This window comes from Lampetra planeri, chromosome 48 (assembly GCF_965212315.1).
Source record: "Lampetra planeri chromosome 48, kcLamPlan1.2.h2, whole genome shotgun sequence".
NCBI lineage: Eukaryota > Metazoa > Chordata > Hyperoartia > Petromyzontiformes > Petromyzontidae > Lampetra > Lampetra planeri.
Genome location: NC_136154.1, coordinates 6,813,169 through 6,838,783, shown reverse-complemented (window position 1 = coordinate 6,838,783; position 25,615 = coordinate 6,813,169). Strand labels below are relative to the sequence as shown.

The following is a 25,615-nucleotide window of genomic DNA, read 5'->3' as shown; positions in this document are numbered from 1 at the left end:
AGCACCTACCACTCTACACCTACCACTCTACACCTACCACTCTACACCTACCACTCTACACCTACCACTACTACACCTACCACTCTACACCTACCACTCAGCACCTACCACTCTACACCTACCACTCTACACCTACCACTCTACACCTACCACTCTACACCTACCACTCTGCACCTACCACTCTGCACCTACCACTCTACCCCTACCACTCTACACCTACCACTCTACACCTACCACTCTACACCTACCACTCTGCACCTACCACTCTGCACCTACCACTCTGCCCCTACCACTCTACACCTACCACTCTACACCTACCACTCTATACCTACCACTCTACACCTACCACTCTACACCTACCACTCTACCCCTACCACTCTACACCTACCACTCTGTACCTACCACTCTACCCCTACCACTCTACACCTACCACTCTACCCCTACCACTCTGTACCTACCACTCTACACCTACCACTCTACACCGACCACTCAGCACCTACCATTCTACACCTACCACTCGACACCTACCACTCTACACCTACCACTCTACACCTACCACTCTACACCTACCACTCTACACCTACCACTCTGCACCTACCACTCTACACCTACCACTCTGCACCTACCACTCTACCCCTACCACTCTACACCTACCACTCTACACCTACCACTCTACACCTACCACTACTACACCTACCACTCTACACCTACCACTCTACACCTACCACTCTACACCTACCACTCTGCACCTACCACTCTGCACCTACCACTCTACCCCTACCACTCTACACCTACCACTCTACACCTACCACTCTATACCTACCACTCTACACCTACCACTCTACACCTACCACTCTACCCCTACCACTCTACACCTACCACTCTGTACCTACCACTCTACCCCTACCACTCTACACCTACCACTCTACCCCTACCACTCTGTACCTACCACTCTACACCTACCACTCTACACCGACCACTCAGCACCTACCATTCTACACCTACCACTCTACACCTACCACTCTACACCTACCACTCTACACCTACCACTCTACACCTACCACTCTGCACCTACCACTCTACACCTACCACTCTACCCCTACCACTCTACACCTACCACTCTACACCTACCACTCTACCCCTACCACTCTACACCTACCACTCTACACCTACCACTCTACACCTACCAATCAGCACCTACCACTCTACCCTTACCACTCTACACCTACCACTCTACACCTACCACTCTACACCTACCACTCTACACCTACCACTCTACCCCTACCACTCTACCCCTACCACTCTACACCTACCACTCTGCACCTACCACTCTACACCTACCACTCTACCCCTACCACTCTACCCCTACCACTCTACACCTACCACTCTACACCTACCACTCAGCACCTACCACTCTACACCTACCACTCTACACCTACCACTACACCTACCACTCTACACCTACCACTCTGCACCTACCACTCTACACCTACCACTCTACACCTACCACTCTACCCCTACCACTCTGTACCTACCACTCTACACCTACCACTACACCTACCACTCTACACCTACCACTTTACACCTACCACTCTGCACCTACCATTCTACACCTACCACTCGACACCTACCACTCTACACCTACCACTCAGCACCTACCATTCTACACCTACCACTCGACACCTACCACTCTACACCTACCACTCTACACCTACCACTCTGCACCTACCACTCTACACCAACCACTCTACACCTACCACTCTACACCTACCACTCTGTACCTACCACTCTACACCTACCACTCTACACCTACCAATCAGCACCTACCACTCTACCCTTACCACTCTACACCTACCACTTTACACCTACCACTCTGCACCTACCACTCTACACCTACCACTCTACACCTACCACTCTACCCCTACCACTCTACCCCTACAACTCTACACCTACCACTCTACACCTACCACTCTACACCTACCACTCTATACCTACCACTCAGCACCTACCACTCTGCACCTACCACTCTACACCTACCATTCTACCCCTACCACTCTGTACTTACCACTCTACACCTACCACTCTGTACCTACCACTCTACCCCTACCACTCTACACCTACCACTCTGCACCTCCCACTACACCTACCACTCTACACCTACCACTCTACACCTACCACTCTACACCTACCAATCTACACCTACCACTCTACACCTACCACTCTGTACCTACCACTCTACACCTACCACTCTACCCCTACCACTCTACCCCTACCACTCTACCCCTACCACTCTACACCTACCACTCTACACCTACCACTCTACACCTACCACTACTACACCTACCACTCTGCACCTACCACTCATCCCGCCTCTTTCCCTACCACTCACACTACCCCTACCACTCACCCTGCCTCTACCCCTACCACTCACCCCGCCTCTACCCCTACCACTGCCTCTACCCCTTCCACCGCTACTGCTGCTGTTCGCTACTCTATCGGCACTTGCCCCGACAGTCGGCGCGAGGCTATATGGGGGAGCTTTGTCTTTGTGCGCAGGGAGGTGTCTGTGCGCGAGCGCTGCGTGGTGCTCCAGAAGCAGGAGCACGAGGGCTTCGGGTTCGTCCTCCGCGGGGCCAAAGGTGGACAACTCCACCCCCCCCCCCTCCGTGTCACCCCACCCGTGTCACCCCACCCGTGTCTCTCTCACCGTGTCTCTCTCCCCACCCGTGTCAGCCCACCCGTGTCACCCCACCCGTGTCACCCCACCCGTGTCTCTCTCATCGTGTCTCTCCCCACTCGTGTCTCTCTCACCGTGTCTCTCTCACCTCGTGTCTCTCTCACCCCCCCGTGCCTCTCTCACCCCCCCGTGCCTCTCTCACCGTGGTGTGTCTCTCTCCCCACCCGTGTCTCTCTCCCTCCGTGTGTCTCTCTCCCCACCCGTGTCACCCCCCCCCCCCCCCAGTGTCACCCCCCCCCCCGTGTCTCTCCCCCCCCGTGTCTCTCTCCCTCCATGTGTCTCTCTGCCCACCCGTGTCACCCCACCGGTGTCTCTCCCCCCCCCGTGTCACCCCCCCCCCCCCCGTGTCTCTCCCCCCCCCCCCACCCCGTGTCTCTCTCTTCACCCGTGTCTCTCTCCCTACCCGTGTCTCTCTCACCCCGTGTCACTCCACCCGTGTCACCCCACCCATGTCTCTCTCACCGTGTCTCTCTCTCCTCACCCGTGTCTCTCCCCCCCCCCCGTGTCTCTCTCACCCCCCCCCCCCCCCACCCCGTGTCTCTCTCCTCACCCGTGTCTCTCTCACCGTGTCTCTCTCCCTACCCGTGTCTCTCTCACCCCGTGTCACCCCACCCGTGTCACCCCACCCATGTCTCTCTCACCGTGTCTCTCTCTCCTCACCCGTGTCGCTCCCCCCCCCCCCCTTGTCTCTCTCTCCTCACCCGTGTCTCTCCCCCCCCCCCGTGTCTCTCTCCCCACCCGTGTCTCTCCCCCCGTGTCACCCCACCCGTGTCTCTCTCCCCGCGTGTCTCTCTCCCCGCGTGTCTCTCTCCCCGTGGTGTGTCTCTCCCCACCCATGTCTCTCTCCCTCCATGTATTTCCCTCCCCCCCCCCCCCCCCGAGTCTCTCTCCCCGCGTGTCTCTCTCCGTGTCTCTCTCTCACCGGTGTCTCTCTCCCCCCGTGTCTCTCTCCCTCCGAGTGTCTCTCCCCCCCCCCCCCACGTCTCCCTGTGTCGACCCGTGTCTCCTGTGTGTTTCAGTGTCTCCCTGTGTATGCCCGTATCTCCCCGTATCATCTGGCCCGTTGTCCGTGTCTCACCGCGTGTCTCCCCGTGTCTCCCCGTGTCTCCCCCACCCCGTGTCTCTCCCCCCCCCACGTCTCCCTGTGTCAACCCGTGTCTCTTGTGTGTTTCAGTGTCTCCCCGTGTATGCCCGTATCTTCCCGTATCATCTGGCCCGTTGTCCGTGTCTCACCGCGTGTCTCCCCGTGTGTCTCCCCCACCCCGTGTCTCTCCCCCCCCCCCCACGTCTCCCTGTGTCTCCCCGTGTCTCCTGTGTGTTTCAATGTCTCCCCGTTTATGCCCGTATCTCCCCGTATCATCTGGCCCGTTGTCCGTGTCTCACCGCGTGTCTCCGCGTGTCTCCCCCACCCCTCCCGGATGGGTCCCAGCGGATGTGCCGGTCTCGGAGTTTGAGCCGACTGCGGCCTTCCCTGCGCTGCAGTACCTGGAGAAGGTCGACGAGGGGGGAGTGGCGGCCAGAGCCGGCCTCACCACCGGGGCCTTCATTGTCGAGGTGAGGTGTTGACTACCTCGCCTGGTGTGCAGGAGGTCGTGGGTTCGATCCCGAACCCTGACGATGCCTGCTGCTGCTGCTGCTGTATATTTGGAGTCTGCGTCTCTCTCTCATCATCATCACGGTGGCTAGGATATGTTGACTACCTCGCCTGGTATGCAGGTGGTCGTGGGTCTCTCTCTCATCATCATCATCATGGTGGGCTAGGAGGTGTTGACTACCTCGCCTGGTACGCAGGAGGTCGTGGGTTCGATCACGACCCTGACGACGCCTGCTGCTGCTCCTGTATATTTGGAGTCTGCGTCTCTCTCTCATCATCATCACGGTGGCTAGGAGATGTTGACTACCTCGCCTGGTACACAGGAGGTCGTGGGTTCGATCCTGAACTCAGATGACGCCTGCTGCTGCTGCTGTAGATTTGGAGTCTGCGTCTCTATCACCCCCCCCCCTCACCCCTTGCCCCTCCCCTCACCCCTCGCCCCTCACCTCACCCCTTGCCCCCCCCTCGCCCCCCCTCACCCCTTGCCCCTCCCCTCACCCCTCGCCCCTCCCCTCACCCCTTGCCCCCCCCCTCGCCCCCCCCCCTCACCCCTTGCCCCTCCCCTCACCCCTCGCCCCTCCCCTCACCCCTCACCCCTTGCCCCCCCCCTCGCCCCCCCCTCACCCCTTGCCCCTCCCCTCACACATTGTCCTGCCCATTGCCCCTCCCCTCACTCTCTGCCCCGCCTCATTGCTTTGTTTTGGTGATTTCGAAAAGTGTATTGGTTTGGCCATGTTTGTTTGTTGTAGTACAGAGTTAGACTGATGGCCTTAATCTAAGTTGTCTTGTGGTTGTTGTTGTTGTTTGACTTGCATCCCACTGGGATTTTTGCACACAGCGTTGGTGTACGGTGCTTTTTTCTGCAATATTTAGCCGTCTTTTCTTGGATTTTCTGTTTGCACTTAGTCACATGTTCACTTTAAGATGTTTTCTTGTTCATGTTTTTTGTTTGTTGCGGTTGCACCCGATTCAAGAGCCGAATGGCTCACAGGGCTACACCTGATACATTAACTTGAACTGAAACCCCTTGCCACCCCCCCCTGCCCCACCCCTCAACCCATTGCCCCACCCCTGCCCCTCCCATCACCCCTTGCCCCTCCCCTCAACCCCTTGCCCCTCCCCTTGCCCCACCCCTCACCCATTGCCCCTCCCCTTGCCCTGTCACTCACCCATTGCCACGCCCCCTGCCCTGTCACTCACCCATTGCCACGCCCCTTGCCCTGTCACTCACCCATTGCCACGCCCCTTGCCCTGTCACTCACCCATTGCCACGCCCCCTGCCCTGTCACTCACCCATTGCCACGCCCCTTGTCCTGTCACTCACCCATTGCCACGCCCCCTGCCCTGTCACTCACCCATTGCCACGCCCCTTGCCCTGTCACTCACCCATTGCCACGCCCCCCGCCCCTTGCCCTGTCACTCACCCATTGCCACGCCCCTTGCCCTGTCACTCACCCATTGCCACCCCCCCTGCCCTGTCACTCACCCATTGCCACGCCCCTTGCCCTGTCACTCACCCATTGCCACGCCCCCCGCCCCTTGCCCTGTCACTCACCCATTGCCACGCCCCCTGCCCTGTCACTCACCCATTGCCACCCCCCCCCGCCCCTTGCCCTGTCACTCACCCATTGCCACGCCCCTTGTCCTGTCACTCACCCATTGCCACGCCCCCTGCCCTGTCACTCACCCATTGCCACGCCCCTTGCCCTGTCACTCACCCATTGCCACGCCCCTTGTCCTGTCACTCACCCATTGCCACGCCCCTTGCCCTGTCACTCACCCATTGCCACGCCCCTTGCCCTGTCACTCACCCATTGCCACGCCCCTTGCCCTGTCACTCACCCATTGCCACGCCCCTTGCCCTGTCACTTACCCATTGCCACGCCCCCTGCCCTGTCACTCACCCATTGCCACGCCCCTTGCCCTGTCACTCACCCATTGCCACGCCCCTTGCCCTGTCACTCACCCATTGCCACGCCCCTTGCCCTGTCACTCACCCATTGCCACGCCCCTTGCCCTGTCACTCACCCATTGCCACGCCCCTTGCCCTGTCACTCACCCATTGCCACGCCCCTTGCCCTGTCACTCACCCATTGCCACGCCCCTTGCCCTGTCACTCACCCATTGCCACGCCCCCTGCCCTGTCACTCACCCATTGCCACCCCCCCCTGCCCCACCCCTCAACCCATTGCCCCGCCCCTGCCCCTCCCATAACCCCTCGCCCCACCCCCCTCTGCCATGCCCCTCCCCCCACCCCACCGCTGTAGGTGAACGGTAAGAACGTGGTGAAGAGCGGCCACCGTGACGTGGTGAACATGATCCGGCACAGCGGCAACCGCCTGGCCATCAAGACCGTGACGGTCACGCGGATAGAAAAGGCCGAACCGGAGCCCGAACCGGAGCCGGAGGCGGACTCCAGCATGGAGCCGGAGTCCGATCCGGGCAGCGCAGCTCCCAGCAACATCCGCAAGAAAGGTGAGGGGCGGGGGGGGGGGGGGGGCGGTGTTGCCGCCACGGTGGCTAGGAGATGTTGACTACCTCGCCTGGTGTACAGGAGGTCGTGGGTTCGATCCCAACCCCGGACGATTCCTGCTGCTGCTGCTGCTGTAGATTTGGAGTCTGCGTCTCATCATCATCATCATCACCACGGTGGCTAGGAGACGTTGACTACCTCGCCTGGTGTACAGGAGGTCGTGGGTTTGATCCTGACCCTGACGATGCCTGCTGCTGCTGCTGTATATTGGTAGTCTGCGTCTCTCTCTCATCGTCATCACAGTGGGCAGGAGATGTTGCCTACCTCGCCTGGTGTACAGGAGGTCGTGGGTTCGATCCCGAACCCGGCGATGCCTGCTGCTGTATCTTTGGAGTCTGTGTGTGTGTGTGTGTCTCTCTCTCTCATCATCATCACGGTGGCTAGGAGATGTTGACTACCTCGCCTGGTGTGCAGGAGGTTGTGGGTTTGATCCCGACCGCGACGATGCCTGCTGTATATTTGGAGTCTGCGTCTCTCATCATCATCATCATCACGATGGCTAGGAGATGTTAACTACCTCACCCAGTACGCAGGAGATCGTGGGTTCGATCCCGACCCCGACGATCCCTGCTGCTGTATAATTGGAGTTTGCGTCTCTCTCATCATCATCATCATCACGATGACTAGGAGATGTTAACTACCTCGCCTGGTGTACTGGAGGTCGTGGGTTCGATTATGACCTCCCTTCTGCTTGTGAAACGTGGACCCCTCTAATGAAACATCTGCGCTGGTTAGAAACATTCAGGCTGGCCTGCCTACGCTCCATCCTGGGTTTAACCTGCAGGCTGGATTGTGTGAGGAGCTCACAAATCCTTGAAAGATCTGGACACATTGCAATCAGTGAGCTCCTCCGGCAGGCAAGGTTGCGTTGGCTGGGTCATGTAGCCCGCATGCCCAGCCACCGCATGCCCAAGCAGCTTCTGCTTGGCCGCATAGAGAGGGCTAAACGGGCTCGACACGGGCTGGAGAAGAGATGGAGTGATGTGGTACAGGAGGCACGGGCTAGAGAAGTGATGGAGTGATGTGGTACAGGAGGCACGGGCTATAGAAGAGATGGAGCGATGTGGTACAGGAGGCACGGGCTAGAGAAGAGATGGAGTGATGTGGTACAGGAGGCACGGGCTAGAGAAGAGATGGAGTGATGTGGTACAGGAGGCACGGGCTAGAGAAGAGATGGAGCGATGTGGTACAGGAGGCACGGGCTAGAGAAGAGATGGAGCGATGTGGTACAGGAGGCACGGGCTAGAGAAGAGATGGAGTGATGTGGTACAGGAGGCACGGGCTAGAGAAGAGATGGAGCGATGTGGTACAGGAGGCACGGGCTAGAGAAGAGATGGAGCGATGTGGTACAGGAGGCACGGGCTAGAGAAGAGATGGAGCGATGTGGTACAGGAGGCACGGGCTAGAGAAGAGATGGAGTGACGTGGTACAGGAGGCACGGGCTAGAGAAGAGATGGAGTGATTTGGTACAGGAGGCACGAGCTAGAGAAGAGATGGAGCGATGTGGTACAGGAGGCACGGGCTAGAGAAGAGATGGAGTGATGTGGTACAGGAGGCACGGGCTAGAGAGGAGATGGAGTGATGTGGTACAGGAGGCACGGGCTAGAGAAGAGATGGAGTGATGTGGTACAGGAGGCACGGGCTAGAGAAGAGATGGAGCGATGTGGTACAGGAGGCACGGGCTAGAGAAGAGATGGAGTGATGTGGTACAGGAGGCACGGGCTAGAGAGGAGATGGAGCGATGTGGTACAGGAGGCACGGGCTAGAGAGGAGATGGAGCGATGTGGTACAGGAGGCACGGGCTAGAGAAGAGATGGAGCGACGTGGTACAGGAGGCACGGGCTAGAGAGGAGATGGAGCGATGTGGTACAGGAGGCACGGGCTAGAGAGGAGATGGAGCGACGTGGTACAGGAGGCACGGGCTAGAGAAGAGATGGAGCGACGTGGTACAGGAGGCACGGGCTAGAGAGGAGATGGAGCGATGTGGTACAGGAGGCACGGGCTAGAGAAGAGATGGAGCGACGTGGTACAGGAGGCACGGGCTAGAGAGGAGATGGAGCGATGTGGTACAGGAGGCACGGGCTAGAGAAGAGATGGAGCGACGTGGTACAGGAGGACGTGGAGCTGAGTGGACTTACCGATGACCGGTACCAGCGGTGTCAAGATCGGCCTCTGTGCAGGAGGAGGCTCGTGAAGGACGCTGCTACTGGCCAATTGGAGGCAGTCGCCCTCCAGCAACAACGGAGGGCGGAGGAGCGACGCTCACAACAACGAGCGGAGCGCCGGGCGGCTAAAGCACACAGCAAGTTGGCCTACCCAATCATCTCAGTCAGTCACAACCCATGTCACCTGCTGGGTGTGTCCCGTGACCTCCTGCCAGCAGCGAGCCTTCGACACAATTCACGTGCACCTAGCCTGGCACGGGCGCCCTGGTGTGACGACCGCCGTCACTTGGCGGCGAATGTCCGGTTACGGACGTTGGTCTGTATCGTAACGCGCCGATGCGCCGATGCGCGCTACGTTTTGTATATGCGGCGGCGTGCCAATGCGCTGTACGTTTTTCGCAGCGCCCCCACCACCGCCCCCCAAGCGGTCACCTGGCACGGTGCTGACCCAGAAGTCAAAGTCCGTGGCGGACGAACTTGCGGAACTGGGTACGAGCTCACGCGCACAAACTTACTACTATATACACTTATATAGATATACATAGATACACCTATAGATACACTTATAGATATACATACATACTCATATACACACACCTATAGATAGACTTATATACACACACCTATAGATATACATACATACACCTATAGATACACTTATAGATATGCATACATACTCATATATACATACACCTATACTTAGAGATACACTTATATACACTTATAGATACTTACACTCACACATACTTACTCGTATATACACACACCTATAGATAGACTTATATACACTTATAGATACACATACTTACGAACTTGCGGAACTGGGTACGAGCTCACGAGCACAAACGTACTCCTGTATGCACACACCTATAGATATACATACACCTATAGATACTTACTCACATATATACACATACACACCTATAGATACACTTATATACACACACAAACTTACTCCTGTATGCACACACCTATAGATATACATACATACACCTATAGATACTTACTCACATATATACACATACACACCTATAGATACACCTATATACACACACATACTTACTCGTATATACACACACATACACCTATAGATACTGGGTACGAGCTCACGAGCACAAACTTACTCCTGTATACACATCTATAGATACACATACATACACCTATAGATATACATAGATACACGTATATATACTTACTCACATATATACACATACACTTATAGATAGACTTATCTACACACATACTTACTCCTATATACGCACACATACACACCTATAGATACTGGGTACAAGCTCACGAGCACAAACTTACTCGTGTATACATACACCTATAGATACTTACTCACATACATACACATACACCTATAGATATACATTTAGATACACACACACATATAGATAGACTTATATACACTTATAGATACACGTACTTACGAACTTGCGGAACTGGGTACGAGCTCACGAGCACAAACTTACTCGTGTATATACACACCTATAGATATACATAGATACACCTATAGATATTTACTCACATATACACACATACACCTATAGATATACATTTAGATACATACATACACCTATAAATACACATATACACACATACTTACTCGTGTATACACACACATGTAGATAGACTTATATACATACAAACTTACTCCTATATACATACACACCTATAGATATACATACATACACCTATAGATAATGGGTACGAGCTCACGAGCACAAACTTACTCGTATATACACATCTATAAATAGACTTATATACACTTATAGATACACATACTTACTCGTATACACATACACCTATAGATACACTTATAGATACACATACTTACGAACTTGCGGAACTGGGTACGAACTCACGAGCACAAACTTACTCCTATACACACATCTATAGATACATGTATATACACACATGCTTACTCATGTATATACACACCTATAGATACACTTATATACACTTATAGAAGATACATTTATATACACACATACACCTATAGATACACTTATATACATACACCTATAGATACTCACCTACACACTCACCTACACACTCACCTGTACACTCACCTGCACACTCACCTACACACTCACCTGCACACTCACCTACACACTCACCTGTACACTCACCTGTACACTCACCTGCACACTCACCTGCACACTCACCTACACACTCACCTGTACTCACCTACACACTCACCTGTACACTCACCTGCACACTCACCTGCACACTCACCTGTACACACCTGTACACACCTAGACACACCTGTACACACCTGGACACACCCAGACACTCACCTGTACACTCACCTGTACACTTATCTGTACACTCACCTACACACTCACTTGTACACTCACCTGTACACTCACCTGCACACTCACCTGTACACTCACCTGTACACTCACCTACACACTCACCTGTACACTCATCTGTACACTCACCTACACACTCACCTACACACTCACCTACACACTCACCTGTACACTCACCTACACACTCACCTACACACTCACCTGTACTCACCTGTACACTCACCTGCATACTCACCTGTACACTCACCTGTACACTCACCTACACACTCACCTGTACACTCACCTGTACACTCACCTACACACTCACCTGTACACTCACCTGTACACTCACCTACACACTCACCTGTACACTCACCTACACACTCACCTGTACTCACCTACACACTCACCTACACACTCACCTGTACACTCACCTGTACACTCACCTACACACTCACCTGTACACTCACCTGTACACTCACCTACACACTCACCTGCACACTCACCTGTACACTCACCTGTACACTCACCTGCACACTCACCTGTACACTCACTTGTACACACACCTGTACACTCACCTGCACACTCACCTGCACACTCACCTGTACACTCACCTGTACACTCACCTGCACACTCACCTGTACACTCACCTAGAGAAACTGGACGAGATGCTGGCCGATGAGGAAGGGCCAATCCCTGACGACGGCACCCGGGGCGGAACGACGCTCCCCACCAACCTCACCCCCAGCCAGCGTGAGCCTCACCACCACGCTCACCACCTCGCTCACCACACTCACCACGCTCACCACGCTCACCACACTCACCACCAACCTCACCCCCAGCCAGCGTGAGACTCGCCACCACGCTCACCACGCTCACCACGCTCACCACGCTCACCACGCTCACCACGCTCACCACGCTCGCTCACCACCAGTCTCGCTCACCACACGCTCACCACGCTCACCACCAACCTCACCCCCAGCCAGCGTGAGCCTCACCACACTCACCACGCTCACCACCTTGCTCACCACACGCTCACCACACTCACCACCAGCCTCGCTCACCACCAGCCTCGCTCACCTCCCGCCTCGCTCACCATGCTCACCACAATACACTCACCACGGCCCATTGAGTTGTGTACTTGTCAACCCAGATTATCACTCCCCCCCCTCCTCCCTGCTCCCCCCCTCCCTCCTCCCCCCTCCCCCCTCCCTCCTCCCCCCTCCCCTCCCCTCCCCCCTCCCCCTCCCCCACCTCCTCCCTCCCTCCTCCCCCCCTCTCTCCCCCCTCCCTCCCCCCTCCCCCCTCCCCCTTCCCACCTCCCCCTCCCTCCTCCCTCCTCTCCCTCCTCCCACCTCCCCCCTCCCCCCTCCCACCTTTCACCTCCCACCTCCCTCCCCCTCCCTCCTCCCCCCCTCCCTCCTCCCCCCTCCCCCCTCCCCCTCCCCCTCCCCCCTCCCACCTCCCCCTCCCTCCTCCCTCCTCTCCCTCCTCCCACCTCCCCCCTCCCACCTTCCACCTCCCACCTCCCTCCCCCTCCCTCCTCCCTCCACCCTCCTTCCTCCCCCTTCCCTCCTCCCCCCTCCCTCCCCCTCCCTCCTCTCCCCTCCCACTTCCCTCCTCCCCCTCTCTCCTCCCCCCTCCTCCCTCCTCCCCCTCCCCCCTCCCCCTCCCTCCTCCCTCCTCCCCCCTCCCCCCTCCCCCTCCCTCCTCCCCCCTCCCCCCTCCCCCCTCCCCCTCCCTCCTCCCCCCTCCCTCCCCTTCTCCCTCCTCCCCCTCCCTCCTCCCCCTCTCTCCTCCCCCCTCCTCCCTCCTCCCCCCTCCCTCCTCCCCCTCCCCCTACCTCCTCCCCCCTCCCCCCTCCCCCTCCCCCTCCCCCCTCCCCCTCCCACCTCCCCCTGCTCCCCCCTCCTCCCCCCTCCCTCCTCCCCCCTCCCCCTCCCTCCTCCCCCCTCACCCCTCCCTCCTCCCCCTCCTCCCCCCTCTCCCCCCTCCCTCCTCCCCCCTCCCCCCTCCCCCCCCCCTCCTCCCCCCCCCTCCTCCCCCTCCTCCCCCTCCTCCCCCTCCTCCCCCTCCTCCTCCCTCTCCCCCCCCCTCCCCCCTCCCCAGGCCTCCAGATCCTCAGCAACAAGTCGCAGTCGAAGGCTCCGCGCGTCTCCCAGTCCATGCAGGAGATCCCCTACTTCGACCTGGTGGACACCGCCGACATTCCCCCGCCTCCCAGCGCTCCCCCCCCGGCGCCTCCCCAGCCGGACCCCCACCACCCCCACCACCACCAGCACCACCACCACCAGCACCACCACCATCACCATGACGACGACGAGGCGGCCGCGATGACCGACGAAGAGGTGCAGCCGCCGCCGCCGCCGGCGTACGCGCCCCCGCCCACGCCCACGTGGGGCGCCGCTGACGTCACCGATGACGTCACCGCCGACGTCACCGATGCCGACGTCACCGATGACGTTACCGCCGACGGCTTCGAGTTCTTTGCCGAGCCGCCTCCTGCTCCGCCGTTCGCTCCGCCGCCTCCTCCGCCGGCGTCGCCGGTCGTCACCCCGGAGCTGCTCCTCCTGCAGCAGAGGCAGCATAAGCAGCAGCAGCAGCAGCAGCAACAACAACAACAGCAGCAGCAGCAGCAACAACAGCAGCAACAGCAACAACAGCAGCAGCAGCAGCAACAACAGCAGCAGCAGCAACAGCAACAACAGCAGCAGCAGCAACAGAGGCCTCTCTCGACCTTTAACCCCACGGCGGCGTACCGAGTGTTCACCGCCGGTGAGACGGAGTCGCCGCCACCGCCGGCACCGGCAACTCCACCGCCACCGCCGCCGGCGACCCCACCGCCACCGCCGCCGGTCAAATCCCCTCCTGCCACCGCCGCTTCTCTTCCCCGTCCTCGCGCCGAGAAGCCGGCTCCGGCACCGCCGCCGGCACCGGCACCGGCCCCACCGGCGCCGGCAAAGTCTGCGGCTGCGGTGGCTGCGGCGGCTGCGGCGGCGGCTGCGGCGGAGCAGCGCAGCCGAGCGGTGGAGGAGGATCTGGCGGCTGCCGCTGCCGCTGCGGTTGCACCGGCGACGAGCGGTGCCGGGCCGGCGAGCGGCGGTGCTGGGGCGGGGAGGACGTCGCCGTTTGCTTCGGCGGTCGCCGGCGCTTCGGTCGACCGCAAGAAGCAGCAGCAGCAGCAGCAACAGCAGCAGCAGCAGCAGAGGTGAGAGAGAAGCAGGCTGTTTTTCGGCGGAGATGCAGCAGCAGCAGCACCATCATCGCCACCATCGTCACCACCACCACAACCACCACCACCATCACCACCATCGTCACCACCACCACCTCTAGCACCATAGTCACCACCACCACAACCACCACCACCATCACCACCATCGTCACCACCACCACCTCTAGCACCATAGTCACCACCACCACAACCACCACCACCATCACCACCATCGTCACCACCACCACCTCTAGCACCATAGTCACAACCACCACCACCATCACCACCATCGTCACCACCACCACCTCTAGCACCATAGTCACCACCACCACAACCACCACCACCATCACCACCATCGTCACCACCACCACCTCTAGCACCATAGTCACCACCACCACAACCACCACCACCATCACCACCATCGTCACCACCACCACCTCTAGCACCATAGTCACCACCACCACAACCACCACCACCATCACCACCATCGTCACCACCACCACCTCTAGCACCATAGTCACCACCACCACAACCACCACCACCATCACCACCATCGTCACCACCACCACCTCTAGCACCATAGTCACCACCACCGACATTGTCACCACCACCACCACCACCATTGTCACCGCCACTACCACCATCATTTCCACCACCTCCACCATCACCACTGCAACCACCACCATCATCACCACCATCACCCCCGCCACCACCAACATCATTTCCACCACCTCCACCATCACCACTGCAACCACCACCATCGTCAACACCACCACCACCACCCCTGCCACCACCACCATCATTTCCACCACCTCCACCATCACCACTGCAATCACCACCATTATCACCACCACCACCATCGTCAACACCACCACCACAACCACCCCCGCCACCACCACCACCATCACTACCACCACCATCACCACTGCAACCACCACCATCGTCACCACCACCACCATCGTCACCACCACCTCCACCATCACCACTGCAACCACCACCATCGTCACCACCACCACCATCGTCACCACCACCACAACCGCCACCACCACCATCATTTCCACCACCTCCACCATCACCACTGCAACCACCACCTTCGTCACCACTACCACCATCATCACCCCGACCACCACCCCCGCCACCACCACCACCAACATCATTTCCACCACCTCCACCATCACCACTGCAACCACCACCATCGTCACCACCACCACCATCATCACCACCACCACCCCCGCCACCACCACCATCATTACCACCACCTCCACCATCACCACCATCGTCACCACCACCACCGTCATCACCACCACCCTCGCCACAACCAACATCATTTCCACCACCTCCACCATCACCACTGCAACCACCACCATCGTCACCACCACCACCATCGTCAACACCACCACCACAACCACCCCCGCCACCACCACCATCATTACCACCACCTCCACCATCACCACTGCAATCACCACTATCGTCACCACCACCACCATCGTCAACACCACAATAACCACTCCCGCCACCAGCACCATCATTTCCACCACCTCCACCATCACCACTGCAACCACCACCATCGTCACCACCACCACCACCCCCGCCACCACCACCATCATTTCCACCACCTCCACCATCATCACTGCAACCACCACCATCGTCACCACCACCACCATCACTACCACCACGACCACCACCCCCACCACCACCACCACCATCATTTCCACCACCTCCACCATCACCACTCTACCACCACCATCGTCACCACCACCACCATCGTCAACACCACCACCACAACCACCCCCGCCACCACCACCACCATCACTACCACCACCACCATCACCACTGCAACCACCACCATCGTCACCACCACCACCATCGTCACCACCACCATCGTCACCACCACCACCACCGCCACCACCACCATCACCACCACCACCCCCAGCGTCACATTAAACCCCACCACCGTCACCCCCACGCAGGGACGACTCCTCCGCTCCTCCTGCAATGGCGACGCCGCCGACCGTCACGGCCGCGACCACCACCGGGGCGGCGTTGTCGGTGAACGACCGCCGCGGCTTCCTCCACCCGGTGACGGGGCAGCTGCTGGACCCCGCCTCCCCCATGGCGCTCATCCTGGCGGCGCGACAACGCTCCATGAACCGCACCAAGAGCAAGGATGATGGAGACGCCGGCGGCGGCGGTGGTGTCACGGTGGAACCACCGCCGCCACCGCAGCAGCTGCAGCTGCAGCAGCAGGCGACGCCGTTGCCGGCGGAGGAGGTGGTGGAGGAGGTGGTGGAGGAGGTGGAGGAGGTGGAGGAGGTGGAGGAGGCGAGGAGCGAGGCGCCGGTGGTAGCGCCGGCTCTCTTGCTGCCCGTCGAGGTGGAGGAGGAGGAGGTGTCTGTGTCCGACGAGCCGCTGGCGCCCCCCGCCCAGTTCTCCGGCCGCGCTGCAGAGGAGGTGGAGGAGGTGGAGGTGGAGGCGGAGGAGGTGGTGGAGGTGGAGGAGGTGGAGGAGGTGGAGAGGGGGCAGCAGGAGGATGAGGAGGAGGCCGGAAAGCACCGGGAGGCCACGGATCTCGGCCAGGGGACGTCCGTGGAAACGGAGACGGAGCACCCGCACCACCATGACGGTGATGACGACGACGACGACGACGACAACCCGGACAACCCGGAGGAGAACAAGATCCGGCTGCGGGCGACGAGGCTGCCGGATCCGGACCGCCGCACCACGATGCGCATCACCCCGGCCTCCCCGGCCTTCCACCACCCCCCCACCACCACCTTCCCCCCCACCCCCACCCCCCCCCCCCACCACCACCACCACCACCTTCCCCGCCACCCCAACGTCGCCGGGCGGAGCCACGACGTCACCCAACTTTGTGCTGTCCGGCCAGCCACGCTACGGCCACAGCGCCAGTCCCTGGCGGGGGGCCGGCGGGCGCCAGCGCGGCCCCCCGACCTCCCCCAAGCCGCCGGGCCTTGCCGGGTCGGCGGCGCCGGTGGTGCCGGTGGGCGCCGGCGGTGCCCACTCGGCCAAGCGGGAGGTGCTGAGCGAGCTGACTCAGCGCGTGCACCGGCAGGATGGCGCTGGCGGCAGCGTCCAGGGAGAGGCGGCGCCGGGCGCCACGGCCAGCGGCAAGTGAGTGCCGTTGAGGGTGGACGTGAAGGGAGGCGGTGGTGGTGGTGGTTGTGGTGGTGGTTGTTTAGGTGATGGTTTGCAGTGGTTGTGATTGCAGTGAATTACGGTGGTTGCAGTTGTGGCGGTGGTTGCGGTTGCGGCGGTTGCGGTGGTTGTGGTGTCATGACGTCTCCTGGCCAAACCCCAATTGGCGGAGCCAGGAGATTGAATCTTCACCCTCGGGGCTCTTCCAGAAACAACGAAAAGCCATTACGGATGGCCACGTGGAATGTTCGAACGCTCACTGCAGAGGAGAGGCTGCCACTCCTCTGTCGGGAGCTGGACCAGTACCGCCTGGATCTCTGTGGCATTCAGGAGGTCCGGTGGACCGGCTCTGGCTCCTGCCACCATGAGGGGTGGACAGTCCTCTACTCGGGGCAGGAGACTGCCAAACAACAGGGTGTGGCTCTTCTCCTGAACAAAATAATGAAGGGGGCGTGGGAGCGTGGCGGTGAGGTGTGGGAAGCTGTAAGCCCCAGGCTACTTTGGGCTCGCCTTCCCATCAATCGGAGGCGAGGAGTGGTGGTCGTGGTTACTTATGCCCCCACCGAAGACGAACATCCGTGGAGGGATGCAGGCAAGGCTGATGAGTCAGATGCCTTCTATGACCTCCTGTCACAGGTGCTAGCTAATGTAGCCCCTCGGGATAGTCATCTTGTTGGGTGACTTCAATGCCCGAGTTGGTCATGATGCTGGCACCTGAGCTGGAGTGATTGGAAGGCATGGGCCAGATCAGCTCAATAACAACGGTAGGAGGCTGCTAGACTTCTGTGCAGCCCATGGGCTTGTAATTACCAACATGCTGTTCCGGCATCGGCGCATCCACACATCTGGATGCATGCCGGGTCCAAGCAAGAACATCTGCTGGACTACATAGTGATGGAACAGCGGATGCGGGCCCACGTCCTTGACACCAGGACCTACCGTAGAGCTGATCTACCTGCCAACCATCTGCTTGTCATCTTAAGATGCGCCTGCCATTCTTCCACTCCGGTGGTGAGTGTCCATCTAGGACCCCACTCAAACCCACAGTGTCCTGGCCTCGGCTCGCTGATGGTAGTTGCAAGCGGGGAATTTCATCTCTCCTTGGCAGAGCTACTCAGAGGCGTGACGGTGATGGACCGACCGCTCTGCGATGGGACCTCTCTAGACAACAACAACAACTGCCATTTGCCACTACGCGGCGGTGACATCACAATGGCGCTTGTGCCAGGCCGTGTGCACGTTGAGGCCACGTGAAGTGTCGAACGCCCGCTGGCAGGAGGTCACGGGGCAGACCCAGCAGGTGTCACGGGTTGACTGACTAGACAACAACAGCCTGGCCCACCACCACCACCACGACCTCCACTATATACCCTACGATTGTGCGAGGTTATTACAATGATACGTTCAGGAGCTCTGCATCACCACTCTCTCTCATCCCTCCCTCCCTCTCTTCCCTTTCTCCCTCCCCTCTTCCCTTACTCTCCTCCCACCCTCCCTCCTCTCCTCTCCTCTCCTCCCTCCCTCCCCCACCTCCCCCCCTCCCCACAGATCTGGTGATGGCTATGGTGCCACCTTCTCCATCCGGCCCAACGCGCCACGGCCCATGGTGAAGCTGACGGGTGGCCCACCTGTGGCACGGCCCGCCGACGTCGCCGATGCCACCGCCGCCGTCGCCAGGCAACCATCACCGACGATCCCTCGCAACCCGTCAGCGGTCACTAGACCCGTCTCCTCCTTCCTGCCATCTCCGGTTGAGACGCCGCGTTTCCCCGAGCCGGTCGCCGCCGTTGCCAGTCCCTCTCCTCCTCCTTCCCCCGTTGCCGCGACGACGGTACCCGCCGTCGCCGCGACGACGGTACCCGCCGCCGCCGTCGCCGCGACGACGACGGTGGCGTCGTGGTCGCAGAAGCCGCTGGAGCAGTGGAGCAAATACGAGGTGGCGGCGTGGCTCGACTCGCTGAACCTGTCGGAGCACCGCGCCCGCTTCCTGGCCAACGAGATCGACGGCACCCACCTGCCCGTGCTGGGCCGCGAGGACTTCAGCGACCTCGGGGTGACGCGCGTCGGCCATCGCAAGAACATCGAGCAGGCCGTCAAGGCCCTCCTGCGCTGAGCGGCCATTTTGTCTTATCGCCCACCACGCACCCACCCACACCCACCAGCAGAGGTCGCAAACGGGTTTTGATTCCTTACCCCCCGTACCCGTACCCGGCCGCACCAGGGTCGCAAACGGGTACCCGTACCCGGCCGTACCCGTACCCTACCCGTACCCGGCCGTAGGGTACGGGTAGGGTACGTGTGTGTGTACGTACGTACACGTACATACACACGTACGTACGTGTGTGTGTGTACGTACGTGTGTGTACGTACGTGTGTGTACATACGTACACGTACGCACGTGTGTGTACGTACGTACACGTACGCTCGTGTGTGTACGTGCGTACACGTACGCGCGTGTGTGTACGTGCGTACACGTATGCGCGTGTGTGTACGTAGGTACGTACGTGTGTGTGTGTGTGTACGTAGGTACTCGCACAAGCGTTCGTGTGTACGCTGAACTTCTTTCGCACCAACGTACGTGGCAATCCGTGGTGGTGATGGTGGTGGGTAGCCGTGGGGTGATGGTGTCACAGAGTGGGGTGGTGGTGGTGGTGGTGGGTAGCCATGGGGTGATGGTGTCACAGAGTGGGGTGGTAGTGGTGGTGGGTAGCCGTGGGTTGACGGTACCACAGAGGTGGGGTGGTGGTGGTGGGTAGCCGTGGGGTGACCGGTGACACAGAGGTGGTGGTGGTGGTGGGTAGCCGTGGGTTGACGGTGTCACAGAGGTGGTGGTGGTGGTGGTGGGTAGCCGTGGGGTGAATGTGCCACAGAGTGGGGTGGTGGTGGTGGGTAGCCGTGGGTTGATGGTGTCACAGAGGTGGTGGTGGTGGTGGTGGGTAGCCGTGGGTTGATGGTGTCACAGAGGTGGTGGTGGTGGGTAGCCGTGGGTTGATGGTGTCACAGAGGTGGTGGTGGTGGTGGTGGTGGGTAGCCGTGGGGTGGTGGTGGTGGCTTTTGGTTCATCTTCTTAGTCGACGTGGGGGGAGAGGTTGTAGAATTTTCTTTCTGGGTTCACGGATGTTGCTGTTATCGTCGTTTTAACGTTTTTTTAACTTCTACATTTTGACGGCAAAGGAATGATATGAACCCGTTTTTTTCGAATCTGTACAAAACCGGTTTCAGAATCGATACGAATCGGTTTCAGATTCGGTAAACGAAACGGTTTCAGAATCGATTTATAAACCGGTTTCAGAATATATTTTAAGAACAGGTTTCACAATGATAATTGGTTTTTTACCCTTCTATCTGGCAACAAAACTGACACCTTTTTACAAGGAGTCATGTTTGCATAGACCGCAATACCTGCAGTCATAATACAAACAAAAGAACATAACTCTGATAATGTATGCACTGTCCTTGAAGTTGATTGGTCCACACCCGAGACAGCTTTCCTTAGAGCCTAGTCTCACATGGGTTGGACCAGATGACGCCAAAAGGCGCAGTGCACATTATCAGAGTTATGTTCTTTTGTTTGTATTATGACTGCAGGTATTGCGGTCTATGCAAAGATGACTCCTTGTAAAAAGGTGTCAGTTTTGTTGCCAGATAGAAGGGTAAAAAAACAATTATCATATTTTTACTGGCAAATGAGGTTCCCATAGTGTAGGTTTCACAATCTATACAAAACTAGTTTAAAATTCGATTCACAAAACCGGTTTCAGAATCGATTTAATAAACCGGTTTCAAAATCGATTTTAAAAACCTGTTTCAGAATCTATAAAAAGCCGGTTTCTGAATCGATAAAAACGGTTTCAGAATCTATAAAACCGGTTTCAGAATCTATACAAAACCGGTTTCAGAATCTATACAAAAAACAACGGTTTCGGAATCGACAACAATCGGCTGGGTGTTCTGGGTTACGTGCGATTTTAATTGTGAATGGGCATCATCAGCAGTATCATCATCTGTAGTATCATCGGCTAAATCATCATCATCATCATCGGTAGTATCATCATCAGCAGCTAAATTGTCATCGGCATCATCAGCATCATCATCAGCAGCTCAATTGTAAGCAGCATCATCAGCAGCTAAACAATCATAGGTAACAACAGTGTTAAAACGATCATCGTCAGCTCAATTGTCATCAGCATCATCAGCAGCAGCAGCAGCTAAATTATCATCGGCATCATCAGCATCATCATCAGCAGCTCAATTGTAAGCAGCATCATCGGCATCATCAGCAGCTAAACAATCATAGGTAACAACAGTGTTAAAACGATCATCGTCAGCTCAATTGTCATCAGCATCATCAGCAGCAGCAGCTCAATTGTCATCGGAATCAGCGTGATCAGGCGCGAAAGAAAAACATTTTTATGTAAAAACTATATTTTATTTGTTAGGCTTATTGTTTCGTGCTTAGGGACATACCTCTGCCCCCCGCCATAGTAACGTGGACATGGGCATCGCTAAAAGCCGGGGCGAGCCTGGCTCTTGCCATGGGAACGTGGAATGTAGATCGGGTTTTTGTGGAGAGTCGAGGCACGTGACGGGCTTTGTCGGGAGATCCATTTCTGGGAAACCACTCGGCTCTGCCTTGTGTGCGAATGAGGGTTGCGAATGAGTGAATGAGTGGGCGAGTGAATGACTTGGTGAATTGGTGGGTGAGCGAGCGAGTGAGTGAATGAGCGGGCGAGTGAATGAGTAGATGGGTGTCTGGTTGGGTGAGTGAATGAGTGGATGAGTGGATGGGTGTCTGGTTGAGTGAGTGAATGGTTGGGTGAGTGAATGAGTGGATGGGTGTCTATTTGATTTGGCGAATGAGTGGGCGAGTGAATGAGTTGGTGGAGTGGTGGGTGAGCGAGCGAGTGAGTGAATGAGTGGTTGTGTGTTTGCTTGAGTGAGTGAATAAGTAGGCGAGTGAATGAGTGTAAGGGTGTCTGGGTGAGTGAATGAGTGAATGGGTGTTTGGTTGAGTGAATGAGTGAGCGAGTGAGCGGGTGAATGAGTGCACGGGTGGATTAGTTAGTGAGTCGGTGAATGATTGGGCGAACGAGTGAGTGAGTGAGTGGGCGAGTCAATGAGTGGATGGGTATCTGGTTGAGCGAGTGAATGAGTTTAAGGGTGTCTGGGTGAGTGAAGGGGTGTTTGGTTGGGTGAGTGAATGAGTGAATGGGTTTTTGGTTGAGTGAGTGCATGAGTGGGTGGGTGTCTGATTGAGCGAGTGAGTGAACGAGTTGAGTGAGTTGCAGAGGTTTGCTGTTTAGGATTCCAGGCACCGCCCCTCGACCGCAGCGGCATCTCTTCCCCCTTCTGCAAGTCCAGTCGCAGTCCCCTCCTGAAGGAGAGCCTGGAGACTTCGCGATGCTGTCCTGGGTGAACGCGCGGAATCAAAATGACCCCGAGTCTCTACACCCCTGAGTTTCAAGACTGCCAAATAGTCGGGGGCGATGCTGTTGCTGCTGCTGTTCTAAGATCCCAGCATGGGGGATGGGGGGGGGAGTATTTTGGCTGCTGGCAGTTCCACTGTGGGTGTGGGTTTAGCCAAGATCGCGACTCGCGCGAGGACATTAACACACCGGCCCCTAATGGGCTGGGCTTGACGTTGCCGTTGGCAATCGCTTATCTAATTCCTTGCTGGCGTGTGGCTGAGTGAATCTGTAGGGAAGACCGTGCTCGCTCACACGTGGGTTGCCGTCGAGAGAGAGAGGGCGTGTCTCAGTGGGGAGGGTCAGAGTGAGACTCGGGGAGACCGGGTCTCGGGGTCAGAGTGAGACTCAGGGAGACCGGGTCTCAGGGTCAGGGTGAGACTCGGGGAGACCGGGTCTCAGGGTCAGGGTGAGACTCGGGGAGATCGGGTCTCAGGGTCAGGGTGAGACTCAGGGAGACCGGGTCTTAGGGTCAGAGTGAGACTCAGGGTCAGAGAGAGACTCGAGGAGACCGGGTCTCCGGGTCAGAGTGAGTCTCATGGAGACCGGGTCTCAGGGTCGGAGAGAGATTCAGGGAGACCGGGTCTCAGGGTCAGGGTGAGACACAGGGAGACCGGGTCTCAGGGTCAGGGTGAGACTCAGGGAGACCGGGTCTCAGGGTCAGAGTGAGACTCAGGGAGACCGGGTCTCAGGGTCAGAGTGAGACTCAGGGTCAGAGTGAGACTCGGGGTCAGAGTGAGACTCAAGGAGACTTGGTCTCAGGGTCAGAGTGAGACTCAGGGTCGGAGTGAGACTCAAGGAGGCCGGGTCTGTTAGGCGAGTGGCCTTGTTCTGAGCGAAATTTCTCATTCTCGGCTGGAGGCGCGTGGACTGAGGGCGGTCTCTTCACAAATGTATTGGTGGTGGTGGTGGTTATCGCGCTAACGAAGCTTGCCAAGATATCTTGAAAGTCGCCTTCAATAAACCAGTTACCATGGGGACGTGCTGCTCCTTCGTGTCCAGTTTCTGTGCAACAACACACAGACAAAGCACCCCCGTGAAGCCTCCAGCATGCTGTACGGACAAGTGCTGTCAGTGACTTGCAGCGAGACCCACACACACACAGACAAAGATCCCCCGTGTAGCCTTTAACTGGCTGTAGGGGCAAGTGGTGTGAGTGACTTTTGCCTGGTACAGCAGTCAACCCATGGCACCTGATGGGTTTGTCCCGTGACCTCCTGCACCTAGCCTGGCACAGCAGCCAACCCATGGCACCTGCTGGGTTTGTCCCGTGACCTCCTCCTGCACCTAGCCTGGCACAACAGTCAACCCATAACACATATTCTTAGGTTTTTTCGGTAAAGTCACGCAGGTAAAAAATAAAATAAACTAAATTAAATGACGACGTTTCGGGCGCAACACAAGCGTCCTTCTTCACGTGGAGACCACGTAGCGAAAGCACAACCGCTCAAGTGTGTGAAGAAGGACGCTTGGGTTGCGCCCGAAACGTCGTGATTTAATTTATTATTCTTTTTTACCTACGTGACTTTACCGATAAAACCAAGGAGTATGAATCATTGCAGTCAGGAAAGCTTCACATCTAGATCGCAGCTCAACCACGCAGTGGCTTATCGCGTGAATGAATATTTATTGCAGCAGCCAATACTCTCAACGCATCGAGATACACAGAGATACATAGAGATCCATAGAGACGTAATACTGGTGTAACGGGTTCCGGAGACACTTCTAGAGGTAACTTCTTTATTACAATTCAACACTCCAACTCTCCAACAGTCCTGACACTCCTGATACTCTGTTACAGCCTAGGTACACAGCCTAGATACTCTACTCTGGCTACGCTCTGGAACTCGCCCTCACAAGGTCGTAGAGTCGGGAGTTCCAGAGTCCCACCACTGGCTCTCACAACATCCCAGGGTCCTCAGATGGCTGGTCTTGGGTCTTGGGTCTTGAGCTACGACTGGCCCTGATCGTCCAGGGAGCTCCCCTTTTATGCCTAGTCCCCAACGAGGGGTGGGGCCGTGTGCGCCCCCAGATATCCCACAGAGCACACACAGCCCCCCCCCGTTGGCGGCGCCAAGCGGCTTAAGCGCCTGGGAACCCAGCGCCTGGTGCCAAGAGGCGTAAGCGCCTGGCCCGCCCAGGGTCCCAGAGCCCCCAGCAGCCCCTCCCTTCTTATGTCACTACACTGGTAGGAACTTCCTGGTTACACCAGCCCACAGGGGATTATTGTGTCCGTCCGTCGTGCAAGGAGGGGCTGGGTGGGGAGGGGCTGGGGAGAGTGGGGCTGGGTGGGAAGGGGCTGGTCACCCCGTGGTGCCCTTATAAAACTCTACGTTTAACCTACTCACGGCGGCTTGTGCCCGCCCTCACAGTCGGCCATATTTGCGGAATACACCACGCCGCCGTTGACCCTGCAGGCCATTGACCGAGCAACCCAACGTTCCTACCAGCTCCCTC

General features: G+C 57.7%; 2 protein-coding genes across 2 annotated transcripts in view; both read left to right on the top strand.

Moving 5' to 3' along the window:
• The window catches only part of LOC144733740 (uncharacterized), a 34,731-nt gene extending 14,925 nt beyond the window's left edge, over nt 1–19,806 (top strand). The window contains exons 4-12 of the mRNA XM_078615762.1: nt 2,557–2,639; nt 4,167–4,291; nt 6,599–6,806; nt 9,432–9,518; nt 11,981–12,079; nt 13,436–14,534; nt 16,508–17,375; nt 17,425–17,669; nt 19,242–19,806. Coding sequence (XP_078471888.1) covers nt 2,557–2,639; nt 4,167–4,291; nt 6,599–6,806; nt 9,432–9,518; nt 11,981–12,079; nt 13,436–14,534; nt 16,508–17,375; nt 17,425–17,669; nt 19,242–19,806 — 3,379 coding nt within the window. The remainder of the gene's footprint in view (nt 1–2,556; nt 2,640–4,166; nt 4,292–6,598; nt 6,807–9,431; nt 9,519–11,980; nt 12,080–13,435; nt 14,535–16,507; nt 17,376–17,424; nt 17,670–19,241) is intronic.
• Nucleotides 15,124–16,121, top strand: LOC144733641 (uncharacterized; the record flags this gene model as incomplete). Its single annotated transcript, XM_078615668.1, has 1 exon — nt 15,124–16,121. A coding segment is annotated over one exon (918 nt), but the record flags the coding sequence as incomplete, so codon positions are not given.
• Nucleotides 19,807–25,615: the final 5,809 nt, after the last annotated feature.